Consider the following 12,123-nt stretch of genomic DNA (forward strand, 5'->3'; position numbering starts at 1 on the left):
TGGATGATGGCAGGTATTACTGGGGAGGTACAGATGGACTTCAGATGGATTTCCCAACTAATAACCTCCCCTTGCCTATTTCTGAACCTTGCAGCTCCACACGTCTCTTGGTTCAGTGGAGGGGCTGCTTCCTTACCACTATCAGCAGAAGCATAGGAGGAGAAGAGTGTGGCCATGAGCTTGAGGGAGGACTTCTGGTACAAGCCCACCACTGTTTCATTGAGTGGGTCCTTGTTCTTCTCCAGCCAGCCCAAGATGTTGTAGTCCACGGTACCAGCATAGTGGATCAGGGAGAAGTGGGCTTCCTGCTTCCCTTTGACATTGCGTGGCTTCTGGAAGTTGTTGGACTTGCCCAGGTGGTTGTCATACAGCTTGGCCTTGAAGGTCATGTCGGTGGCCTTGGGGAACATGCACTCCTCTTCCAGGATGGACATGATGCCCATAGGCTAAGGTCAAGGTCGGGAGGTGGAGAGAGAATCGCTTAGTATATTCCCAGGCTTCCAGAATCCCACTTCCTGGCAGAGAAGACTCTATAGCCCAGTGTTGCTTGTGGGCCAAAGGGAGCCTGTACTTATATCTCTTGTCCCAGAATAGGAAGCCAATATTTCTGGAATTAACCTAAATCCAATTATACTCAGGTCTAGCTTGTGTAACCTTTCTCTGCCTCAGTGGACCCAGCAAAGAGCTATGTACTCCTAATCACCCCTCAAGACCTCAACATCTCACAATGTTGCCCATTTTTTCCTGATGTCTCTGCCCCAGGGACACCAGGCCAGGGACAGAAGTGTCAGAGGAATCAGACTGCAGGCACAGGTCAGACGTCTCTCTACTGGTCATTAGTAGCAATGCTTCAAGAGTCGGTTAGAGGGATCCAGGTTCTGCACAGCACTCTGCCCTTCAGAGAATGTGGTTCCTGGCTTTTCTTGGGGTAGGAATCCTTTTGACAATTTGGTTAACCAAAGAATGTCTCTCTAGGAAAACACACATATGCACCTACACATACATATATCTATGTTTGTACATATGCTTTTTTCCTACAGTTTTAGGATAATAACCCAAAGATTGTGAGAAGTTCCCATTTTCTGAAGGCAGTGACTGGCTAGATGCAGGTTGGATACTCAGACTGTCTCTGTGACCATACCACCCTTAATGCTCCAGATCTTCTCTGGTCTCAGAAGCTAAGCAGGGTTGGACATAGTTACTACTTGGATGGGAGATACTTTGGCTCTGGTCCATGTTTGCAAAGAGCAAAGGCACACCAAGGGCAGTCAGCACTGGCATGGGTGACTGCTGCTCACCTATCTCTCCTGAGAAGTATCCGTAGAGAAGAAGGGCTGCAGACTGGCTTATCTCAGTGAACAGCAAGGGAATGGGAAGCCAAATGTATCTAGTTTCAGCCTAGCATCTTTCCATGAATGAGGCTTCTTATGGGGTGGAGAGGGGCCACTCCTTCACTAAGCTTCACTCTTAACATAGAAAGGTAACCACCATTTTGGGGAATAGGATTAGAGGTCCCAAGGAAAGACCAAAGGGGCTCATCCTGTGTATGCCCATGATTTCACAGTGGGTGAAAGCTGGGTCTGGAAAAGGACCTGGGATTCTGGGGACTCTAGTTTCTTGAGCACAGAAGGGAGAGAGGCTGCCACTTTGTCTGATATGGCAGAGGAGGGGGACGCAGTGGGCGGGGCCAGGCACCTTCTCGATGAGGTCGATGCAGGCCTGCAGGTCCATGCCAAAGTCAATGAACTCCCACTCGATGCCCTCCTTCTTGTACTCCTCCTGCTCCAGCACGAACATGTGGTGGTTGAAGAACTGCTGCAGCTTCTCGTTGGTGAAGTTGATGCAGAGCTGCTCAAAGCTGTTGAACTGCAGGCGGGGAGGGGCAGGAGCAGGTCAGGCAGGCGGGTGTCTGAGTGGTCAGGGGCGTCAGCCCAGGGCTGTGCCATGCAGTGTGCCCAAGCCCAGCAGGGGTGGGACTGGTCCCCTCCCAGGTCAGGGCAGGGGAGTGGGGCTTCCCCTGAGGTCAGGGATGATGACTGCCCTGTCAGTGCCACTGCCTTCCCATGCTGGACCCATAGCTGGCCCTTCACAAGCGACTGTGAGTGTGCAAGAGGCTCCCTGGCTCACATCGAAGATCTCGAAGCCAGCGATGTCCAGGACTCCTATGAAGTACTGGCGTGGCTGCTTGGTCTCCAGGGTGGCGTTGATGCGTGTCACCATCCAGTTGAACATTTTCTCATACACTGACTTGGCCAGTGCTCCAATGGAGTAGTATACCTGCTGCACGCTCTGCCCCTTAGTGACGTACTCATTGCCCACTTTCACCCGAGGGTGGCACAGCCCCTTGAGCAGGTCCGCTGAGTTCAGCCCCATCAGGTAGGCGGACTTGTCAGCATCTGGTTGAGGAGGAGAGAGTGAGCACTTCCACTGATCCTCCCTCCCTGCCCCAACCCACTTCTGGTCAGTGCAGCTGTGGATGTGGGAGGATTCCCTGTCTGCCCACCTCCCCTGTGTCCCTGACCTTCCCAAACTGTCAACCCATCTCTTGGCCCCACAAGCCTCAGGTTCTCCAGGAACCAGCCTTTCTGGAGACAGTGAGTGGACAGAGACCTGGCTGGGCTCTAACTGAGAAGAAAGCCTATATGCCTGCCCCTCAGAAAAGGCCAGCCTCTCCCACCACCTACTTCTTTTGATTTCCTTCCACTTTCTCTCTTGGGGTCCAAACAAGCCTGTTTTCAACCCAATTCCTTAAGAATTGTGGAAAGGACCTTTGGAAACAGCATGGGAGATGCAGCTCCTATGGCTATATCTGGCATGATAAGTCAAGAGGCCTCTTTGGCCCAGTCAGCACCTTGGGCCTCTTGGTACTGCTGCCTGCCCTGCCTACCTTCTGTGCCGTCTGGCTCTGCCTGCTCCTCCCGCTGCTTCTGCTTGAACTTCATGTTTCCATAGTGCATGATGGCGCCTGTCAGCTTGTAGACACCAGCTTTCTCCTCTGGAGTGAAGCCCAGCACATCAAAGGCGCTCTGAGACAGAACCAGAAGGGTAGAGGGTGGTTGGAGCAGTGGCCAGGAGCTCTCATGAACCCTCACAACACCACCCAGGCCTCCTCACTCACATCAGTGGCCATGAGCTCCTCAGAATCATCGATGGAGGCCACAGACACCTCTCCCTGAGACACGAAGGCATAGTCGTAGGGGTTGTTGGTGACCAGCAGCATGTCTGAGAAGGCAAGGGAGGACAAGGACAAGGCAGGGACAAGGAGATAGGGAGAGGGCAGGGAAGGGAATGGGGAGGAGAATGGAGGAAGAATGGAGGAGAAGAGGGCAGGGAACAGGTACAGAAAAGGAGGATCAGCAAGGACCAAGGAGAGAATCCAAAGGACATGAAGACCTACGTGGGGGACCCAGGAAGGGAAGATCCCTGAAGTCCCAACAAAAAGAAAGGGAGGATGGTAGGGAATGGTGTGTGGGGAAAGGGGAGGCAAGTGAAGAGAAGGAGAAAAGTCAACCAGAAAGGAGAAGAATTGTGCCAGGGAGAGGGTGGAAAGAAGTCAATGAGAAGGAGTAAGGAGTGTGATGGAGCAGTGGGGAGGCAGGAGATGCAGGGCTCCCAGGTGGGGAAGGAAGAGAGTGCGCAGAGGGAAGGGGAGCAGGCAGGTGGCAGAGTGAGGGGAAGGAGGATCCGCACTGCACATAGATGGGCTTTGGGGTAGGTAGTGGGGCAAGGGTGCAGGCAGGGCTCACCCAGCAGCTCTGGCTTCTTGTTGGACAGGATCTGGTAGAAGATGTGGTAGTTCCTCTCAGCCTTTAGCTGGAAGATCACTCGGGACTTCTCCAGCAGATCTGAGGTGGGGAAGATAGAGAAAGGTGAGGTGGGAGAGGAAGGAAAGTGAGGAGAGCCAGCAGAAGGGTGGAGATGGGGAGAAAGGTTCCTGCAGAACAGTAGCAAGACCCATGGGAAAAGACAGTTAAAGAAAAAGAAAACTAAATCCACAAAGCAGATGCACACCTAGGGAGAAGATGGAGGGAATGAGGAGATCGGGCTGTGACTGGAGGGGAGGCAAAGGAGAAGGACTCAGAGGATGGGCAGGCTCCCTGTTGCTACTCACAGGTCTCTATGTCTGCAGAAGCCAGCTTTCCAGTGGCTCCAAAGTGGATCCTGATGAATTTCCCCTGTGGGCAGATGGGACAGGATAAGGGAACTGACCAGAAGGGACAGAGTGAAATCATGCACCTCAACTCTACCCAGAAACCCTGGTGGTTCTGGAATATAAATGACCTATTTGGTGTCTCAGTTTCCATTTTCAGTAAAATAGAAAAGAGTGTCCATGCTCACATACCACTGGGGATCTGAGTGGAAGCAGCAGCCCAGGGACTAACACATGGAGAAGTCTCCTGTTTACGCCTCTTATATTATCTCACATAATCCTGCCAGTACTATGCAAGGTAGACATCATGACCCCTGCTTCATGGTGACGGAACTGGGCTCAGGGAGGTGTGGGGACTTGCTGAGTACACAGAGAGTCAGGCCTCTGGCTCCAAAAGCCTGTGCTCTCTTCTCATGTCCAATGCGGGAGAGCTTTACAAATACTCAGAGATATCTAAAATATGACCCAAATCATCCCTTTTAATTGACTAGGGAACAGCTGTGGTGACTCTGGACCACTTCCCTTGGGTTCCCAGAACTGGGTCGTGAGGGTTTTTTGTGTGTGTGCACATGCTTGTTGATATCCCAAAGCTAGATACAGTACAATCAACTGAGTGTGCCAACTGTTGGCAAAAATAGCACCCCCTTCTCCTGTCAATGCTGGATGAGGCCACTTGGCAGTGGTCAGGGACCACTCACGAAGCGGGAGGAGTTATCATTCCGAACGGTCTTGGCGTTGCCAAAGGCCTCCAGAGCAGGGTTGGCTTGGATGATCTGGTCCTCCAGAGTGCCCTGTGAAGGGAGCAGAACCATGGGCATTCATCATCTGTCCACCTCCAGGTGGTGTTGGGAGGGCAGCAAGGCTGCCGTGGCCCTGGGGGGTGAGGTGGGACTGGATGAACTGCTGGTGCGTCTGCAGCTCCTAAGGGAGTCAGACCTCAGATCTCAGAGTGTGACTCCTGCTAAGAAGGTCTTCTGCACAGTGTCGACTCTGAGGAGCCCTGCACTACCCCCAACACCTTCTCCCCTTCTGAGCCTGTGACCCACACGACACCTTGTTTGCATTGGGATTGTCCTTCTTGCCGCGGTCACCTATAGCTGCAATACTGGCAAAGTACTGGATGACACGCTTTGTGTTCACAGTCTTCCCTGCTCCGGATTCTCCACTGGGGACAACAGGGACAAATCAGAACCCAGGATTCCTGCTGTTGTTCATAGAGAGCTCAGCACTTGCTTTCCCCTTCACAGTCTAAGCAACCAGAGTCCAGCAGAGTATGAGATTTTCCCTCTAGAAAGAGTCCAACACCTTACACTCCCTGCAAGCAGCTCTGGCTACCACTACCCCCACCCCCGTGGGTGGATGGCACTTGCTCACGTGATGAGGATGGACTGGTTCTCCCGATCTGGAAGAGAAAAGAGGAGAGGAAATTCAGTGAGGGCTGAGGGCCCAGCTGGGTGTTGGGTTGAGGGCACAGGTCAGGTGCAGGGCTCACCCGTCAGCATGTACTGATAAGCGTTGTCAGAGATGGAGAAGATGTGGGGTGGGGCCTCGCTCCTCTTCTTGCCCCGGTAGGCGGCCACCACCTCGGCATTGTACACAGGCAGCCACTTGTAGGGGTTGACAGTGACGCAGAAGAGGCCTGAGTACGTCTGTAGTAGGAGACAGGGTTGGGCATGAGGTTAGGGAAGGGGGAGAGCTTGGGATGGGCACTGGTGATAGTCAGGGGCATCCCTGGTCATTTCAGCCAGCTTCCCTCTTTCTGTAGCTGACCAGGGTTGGAGGGGAGACGGGACTGGGTCCCTTGGGAATGTCCCTATCCCCTTTCTTTTGGGAGGATCCCCCTGGCCGACTGAGGCCTCCATCCAGGACAAGGAACCCCTGCACTGTGCCACAGTCGCTCACGTAGATCATCCAGGCTGCGTAGCGCTCCTTGAGGTTGTACAGCACCGCGGGCTCATGCAGGAAGGTCAGCATGGCCATGTCCTCAATCTTGTCAAACTTGGGAGGGTTCTGCTGCATCACCTGGTCCTCTTTCACGGTCACCGTCTAGAGAGGAAACGGGTGGTAGGAGAGGATGACCACATTCCCAGTCTGTGCTTGCCAGCCTTGTCCTCTTTTCCCAGGACACAACGTTGACTTGGCCTTGCTCCCCTAGATCTTCCAGGACCAGGGTTCCAGCTCTGCTTCTTCTAGCTGCTATAGTACACATTTCCCAGATAATTTTCCTGATCACAGACTTTCCACCCTAGAGACTGTCCTAGGACCCTTTTATTTTGCCAGTTCTCCTGATCCTGTCCAATGATCATCACCCCCTGTCCCTATGTTTTAAGTATCTAGGGGCAAACCTGGGTGCTGGCAGCTCTCAGATATGTGCCCACCTTATGTGTTACCCAGAGTTGTCTCCTGGGGCCAGTGCTCTAGGGCATCAGTTGCTCAAGGCAAGGGTTTCCCTTACCAGAAAAGCAGCTCACCAACCCTACACATCATCTCAGCCGCTGTTGATGTGGTTTGATTGGCATTGGTCAATTTGCCATGGCATGACATATTAGATCCTGTCAGTAGGTATTCCAGCATTTTTTAAAGTGGTGGTTGTGGCTCTCAACAAGTAAATGATTTGCCCTCACAGTGACCAGATAGTGGCAGAGTTAAGATAAGAATCAAAGCAAGTGCCTCTTGGGTTTTGGCACAGTATTACATGTCTCAGTAGATGCAACATTCAGTCAGCAAATACAGAAGGTTCATGGCTCTGAACCCTGCTGGTGACCTGTGGTGATTCTCATGGCTAGGGTGAGCAAGCTGGGAGCAGGGGCTTCTGAGTGCCAGTCACTGGTCCCAGTACTGAGCTTTCAGCACAAAAGTTCCAATATGTCCATTTGGGTCTAAGAGTTGGCTTTCGGTTTAGGTGAAGAGAATTTGAGAAAAGCAACCAGTGGAGGAAACTGAGGCACAGAGAGGAGGGATACAAGTGCTGGAAGAGGGATCTTCTTTCTTTCTTGCTCAGGGTCTCACTAAGTTGCTGAGGCTGGCTTTGAACTCTCAATCCTCTTGCCTTAACCTCCCAAGTGCTGGGATTATAGGCATGTGCCACCATGCCCTGTGGGGCAACAAGGAGGAGGCTTCATTTAATGGTGTGTCTGTGCCTTCTTTATCTACAAGCCTTCTCTGGGGGGGGGCGGAATAGTGAGCTTCCCAACTCCTTCCAGCATCCTCTCTGGCAGGGGGGCGGGTGCATCTTCTTAGGGTCATCTGAGAAGGCTCAGATCCTGTGCTGTCGAGGGAACATGGCCTGGCATCCCTGCTCTCTCCTCAGGCCCTCAATTCCCACTACAGGTGGCTTCCCCCCTCTCCCTACCCCCCTGCCCTGCTATTATGCCCCACACACCTTGCCATTCTCAGTCTCAGCAGTGACCTTGCCCCCTTCCCGGGATACAATCTTGGCCTTGACGAACTCTTCCTTGTCATCTGGCACAAAGCACTCAGTGCGGATGTCGAAGGGCCTGGTCTGGGCCTCCAGACGCTCCTTCTCTGACTTGCGGAGGTACTGGGCTGCTGCCCCAAAGTCAGCCATCTGGGCGTCTGTCATCTTGTTGCTCTTCTGGGTCCGAGGCAGGAAGGACCTGTTATTCCTGAGGTGTACCCAGACTTTGGTGGGTGGCCTTGTCCTTTTTGCCCCTACCCTTTGCCCCACCTCTTCCCTATTGCTTTCCACCACCCCAATAGGTGCTTGCCTAGGCACATACTGCACCACCCGCTCCTGTCCCGGGAGTTCTGCTTCCCTTGCCCTCTGAGGTCACCTGAAGGAGGACTTCCAAAAGGGGGTTTTGTGGGTTGGAATTGACTGGAGTTTGCCAAGGAAAGGTGCTAAGCTGCTTGGGAGAGAGACAGAGGACCCTAGTCCAGCAACCTGGCTCTCAGGAGAAATCTGAGTTGCTGTCTATGGAGAAAGTTAGGGTGGTTCTCACCTGGTTATCTCTTCTCAGAGAATCCTGAAGAGTTGGGACCACAGGTGGGGCAAGGTAGCCCAGAGGTGCAACCGGACAGAGAGAAGAACAGATAGAATGAACAAGAGATACAGGCCAGTTGGGAAGAGGAGACTTGACCCAGAGAGCCAGACTGAGCAGAACAGACCAAAGCAGGGAGTGAGGCAGAGAGGCAGAATGAAAGAGCAGAAAATATGCAGAGGGGCTGGGGATGCAGCTCAGTGGCAGAGCACTTGCCTAGCATGCACCAAGCCCTGGCTTCCATCTCCCGCATTAGGGGTGGGGCAGGGAGAGGGAGGGAGAGAGAAAGAAAAAAAGAAAGAAAGGGCACAGGGTTAGTGAAAGTGTGAACCATGACATGCAGACACAGAGTGAGAAACAGAAAGGCAGATTAAAACACAGCCAAGAAGGAAGGGCCAAGGAGAGAGACAGGTGGAGAAGCATGATCTGGACAAGGATTGGTGAAGACCAAGACCAGATAAGACCAGGACAAAGGGAAGGAAAACACCCAAAGGAGGGAAAGGAGGCAGTGTGTGGAAGACACAGAAAGGTGTGGAAGAGAAATGGACTCAGAAGAAAGAGGGCTGGTGTTGCCAGTGGAAACCACTCTCGGAGGGAACTTCCTGGGCTGGAGGAAGGCAGCCCTAGCAGAATCCATGGACCTCCAGTGGGCCCGCACCCTACTCCCAGGGAAGACAGGTGCCCTCAAGGGGAGCTGTCTGCCCTGACTGCAGAGCCCTCATCCCAAACTCCCTCTTACCTGTGTTGGAGGAGTCTCTGTCTGTCCACAGAGCTCCAGTCTCTTTATATCTCACTTCCCCCACCCTGCTGCCTAAATTTGGAGTCCTTCCGGAGGGACCCTCTCCTCCCACCTATCTTGCCTCCTGGCTCCTCCTCCCTTGATCCCTTGGCTCTGGAGGTGACAGGAGGACAGCAGGGCCCCCAGGTTTGCCCATGAAAGGTCTGTTGCCCCAGCCCCTCTGGCTCCAGGGCCTTTTTTTAGTCCTTGGGCACATTCCTCCCCTCCAAAGGGCTGATGGGCAGATAGTGAGAAGACAGGACCTTCTCGCACCTCCTCCCCCGCCCGCCATGGCCCTTACCTCGGTTATTTTTAATCTGAAGGGTGAGTTGAGCACACTGGGTGAGGGTCACCTTCTCCTGCAGGACAAATTCTTGTCCCCTGCCCCCAAGTCACAGGCCCCCTCCTTGGTTCTCTACCCTCTCCTTTCTACACTGGTTGTCCTCACACAGCCTCAGGCTGGGAGCATCTCCCTGCTCTCTCAGATCTGGAAAGTCCCACAGTTCTGGGGGCAGAGAGGGCACTGTCCAACTCCCTGACTCAGTTTCCCTTCATCAGGCAAATTATTTCTGTTCTGCCCTTACTCTGCCCAAATGCTCTGCTTGGTTTCTATTCCCCAAGTCTCCAGCCAGGTGTTCCCTCAAGGACTTGAGGCTACCTTGATTTGGGGGCACATCTGGAGCTCCCACCCCTTTCCTGGTGCTGCTGACACAGTGGAAAAGCTATGTGGGAGAGACCTCTCCCACATAGCTTCAGGTAGACTTGCACAGAGACTCACAGTCTAGTACCGTCACCGGCAGACTTGACCAGCCATAAGTTCACGGCCATTTTCAGCAACACACAGGCAGATTTTTTTACTTACCCACTTAAGCTTGCAGCTTTCCCTTCCTGCTTTTATGCACATCAGTGCACACATTTGCACACCAACATTTGCACACATAGGTTTTACTGTTCAACTGCCACCCTTCATTCCTGGTGGAGAGACCAGAGGTGTTAATCCTGGGGCCTGAGGGAGGACGGGTGAGGGTGGGGGGCTGCTCCCTTCTGCCTCTCTGGGCTGCCAGAGGGTGCAGGTGCTGCTGAGGATGGCTGGGGCGCCTAGCAGTCCTGGGGATTTACACCAGCTGGGCCCCGGGCTCTGCATTCCAGGGGTGTGGGCCTCTGCAGACTGCCCTCTGCCCCAGGTAGAACTCTGGTGTCCCCTCCCAACACTTCTGGGGCTCATACTCACATGCCCTGCTTCATGATGTCCTCAAGTGCCCGGGTCTTCAAGGCACCCCTCCCCATCCTCCAGGGCTGCCACTTCTCAGAGGCTGTAGGTATTGGGTCTTCAACAGGCCGTGACTGGTATGACTTAGTGGACATTGTGTTCAGGAAACAAAGCCAGACTCCCCTGCTCTGGCTTTCCTCTACACCCTCACACCCAGGAACAGTCTACCAGCTTCTCCCTCCCACGCCATCTACTGTCACCTCTCAATATAGCTCTAGGGTGTGGAGGTGGGTAGGACAGACAGGGGTCAGCTTCTCTGGGTAGAAGCAGTCTCCATTAAAGATGTGGCTTCCCCCAAAGGTCATCAACCCCCTAGGACACTTCACTGACCCATTATGGGGATCAAGAACACACATCTCTCACTAGGGGATTTGTACCCTTGAAGGAACCTGAGTTGATCCCAAATCCCCATCTCCTGCAGGTACATATGCCAAGTTGTTACTCCCAGGGGATGCAGGCCACCTGTCCCCAGCTCTAGGTCACTCAAGGTGCCAGTATGCAAACTGGGGGTTAGCCCATGACCCAGTGCGTCACTGCCTGCTTCCCATGTCCCTGGGGACATGATAAGGGGCTGAGAACACCAGGTCAGGTTGGGTCAGGTCCAGGTGACAAAGACCAGGCTCTGTCCTCAGGGAACCCAGTGCACCAAGCATGCCAAACTTGGTATAGGTGGTGATAGGAGGGGTAAGGGTGGGCAAGTGGTTTCTGCTTCTCCTATGGAAGGAGGAAGAAGGCAGGAGTTAACTTGGCTCTGCGCTCTGCCCCCCTGTACAGTCCTGGTTTGCCCTCCTCTTCCTTTGCTAGGCCCCCTCCTCTTCCCTGGCTCTCACATACTCTTCTCCATCTTCGTTCAGCTGCTTCCCAAACCAGCTCCGCATTCTGCTGGGAGTCCTGGAGTGTGCAGGCACAGGAGGGAGACTCCAGTCCAGGTGAGGAAGACCAGGAGACAGGGTTGATTTCCTTGGCCCAGGTGGCCCCTTTTCTGTCTGGCTCCCTGTGTCTGCTGTCTATCTGTCCCTGCGTCTGACCTTTCTTTCCCTCTGCCTGGTTTCCCAACTCAAAGTCAGCTCTGGCCTCTGCTTCTCCTTGGGACCATGTCTCTGGCTATCCTGGGGTCTGACATGAGACTTTGCCTTGTCTTTTAAGCTCTTGGAGCTCTCGGCCTGTCTCTGCTGCCACATCTTGTTCTGGATTCCTCATCTACCTCTCTCCTGCTTTCCCTCCTCCTTGGTTTTCCTGACTCTTGCATCTGAGGGTGACCCAGGGTTCTTCCCTTCACCCAGTTTTCCTTCCTGCTCTTTGAGCTTCTCTGTGTGAGGCTCTCTCTTTTCCTCCTCTCCCTTATCCCCTCTCAACATCCTCCTTTCTGCAGGGACTCAGCCTGGAGTTTGCTGTCTGCACCAGCCTGGCTGCCCTAGTAGCATCTAACTCTTGCTCTCTTAGGTTCTGGTTCTTAAATTCCCTGAACTTTTCCATGCATTTCCATCTTCACATGTGTCTTCCTTTTTCTCTGCTCATCTCTTCATTACTCTCCAAGTCTGTTTCTAGGAAGAGGAGAAGTGAGGAAGGAGCCAAGAGGAAGCTGGGAGGAACTGGGCTCCTTCTAAGACTTCCTCTTGTCTGGTATCTTTCTTTTTTCTCTGTTTTCTCTGCTCTTGCTATCTCTGGGTTCTCCCTTCCTCTCTCCACAGTACCTCCTCAGGTCTTTCCTCTTTCCTTCCCTGTTCCCTTTAAATGCCCTCCCTTCACCTGCTATTCTCGATACTGCTACCGCTCCTCCCTGGCATAGTGCCCTTGCTCTGACTGCTTCACTCAGTGCTGAGCCCAGGGAGGGCTGTGGAGCAGGACCTGGTTGTGCATGGGGTATGTGTGCACAGGGGTGGGGGCGAGGGGAAATTCAGTCCAGGGCTGACCAGGTTCCCAG

At 53.5% G+C, this 12,123-nt stretch overlaps 1 protein-coding gene across 1 annotated transcript in view; it reads right to left on the reverse strand.

The window, feature by feature from the left end:
• Myh6 (myosin heavy chain 6) overlaps nt 1–8,142 on the reverse strand; it is a 24,585-nt gene extending 16,443 nt beyond the window's left edge. Inside the window, exons 1-14 of the mRNA XM_047541561.1 lie at nt 8,113–8,142; nt 7,533–7,776; nt 6,053–6,196; nt 5,643–5,799; nt 5,525–5,552; nt 5,204–5,315; nt 4,849–4,941; nt 4,112–4,175; nt 3,747–3,845; nt 3,119–3,222; nt 2,888–3,026; nt 2,128–2,396; nt 1,696–1,866; nt 137–446 (exon numbers count right to left, since the gene is read on the reverse strand). Coding sequence (XP_047397517.1) covers nt 137–446; nt 1,696–1,866; nt 2,128–2,396; nt 2,888–3,026; nt 3,119–3,222; nt 3,747–3,845; nt 4,112–4,175; nt 4,849–4,941; nt 5,204–5,315; nt 5,525–5,552; nt 5,643–5,799; nt 6,053–6,196; nt 7,533–7,733 — 1,891 coding nt within the window. The 5' untranslated portion in view covers nt 7,734–7,776; nt 8,113–8,142. The remainder of the gene's footprint in view (nt 1–136; nt 447–1,695; nt 1,867–2,127; nt 2,397–2,887; nt 3,027–3,118; nt 3,223–3,746; nt 3,846–4,111; nt 4,176–4,848; nt 4,942–5,203; nt 5,316–5,524; nt 5,553–5,642; nt 5,800–6,052; nt 6,197–7,532; nt 7,777–8,112) is intronic.
• Nucleotides 8,143–12,123: the final 3,981 nt, after the last annotated feature.

This window comes from Sciurus carolinensis, chromosome 2 (genome assembly GCF_902686445.1).
Source record: "Sciurus carolinensis chromosome 2, mSciCar1.2, whole genome shotgun sequence".
NCBI classification, from domain to species: Eukaryota; Metazoa; Chordata; class Mammalia; order Rodentia; family Sciuridae; genus Sciurus; species Sciurus carolinensis.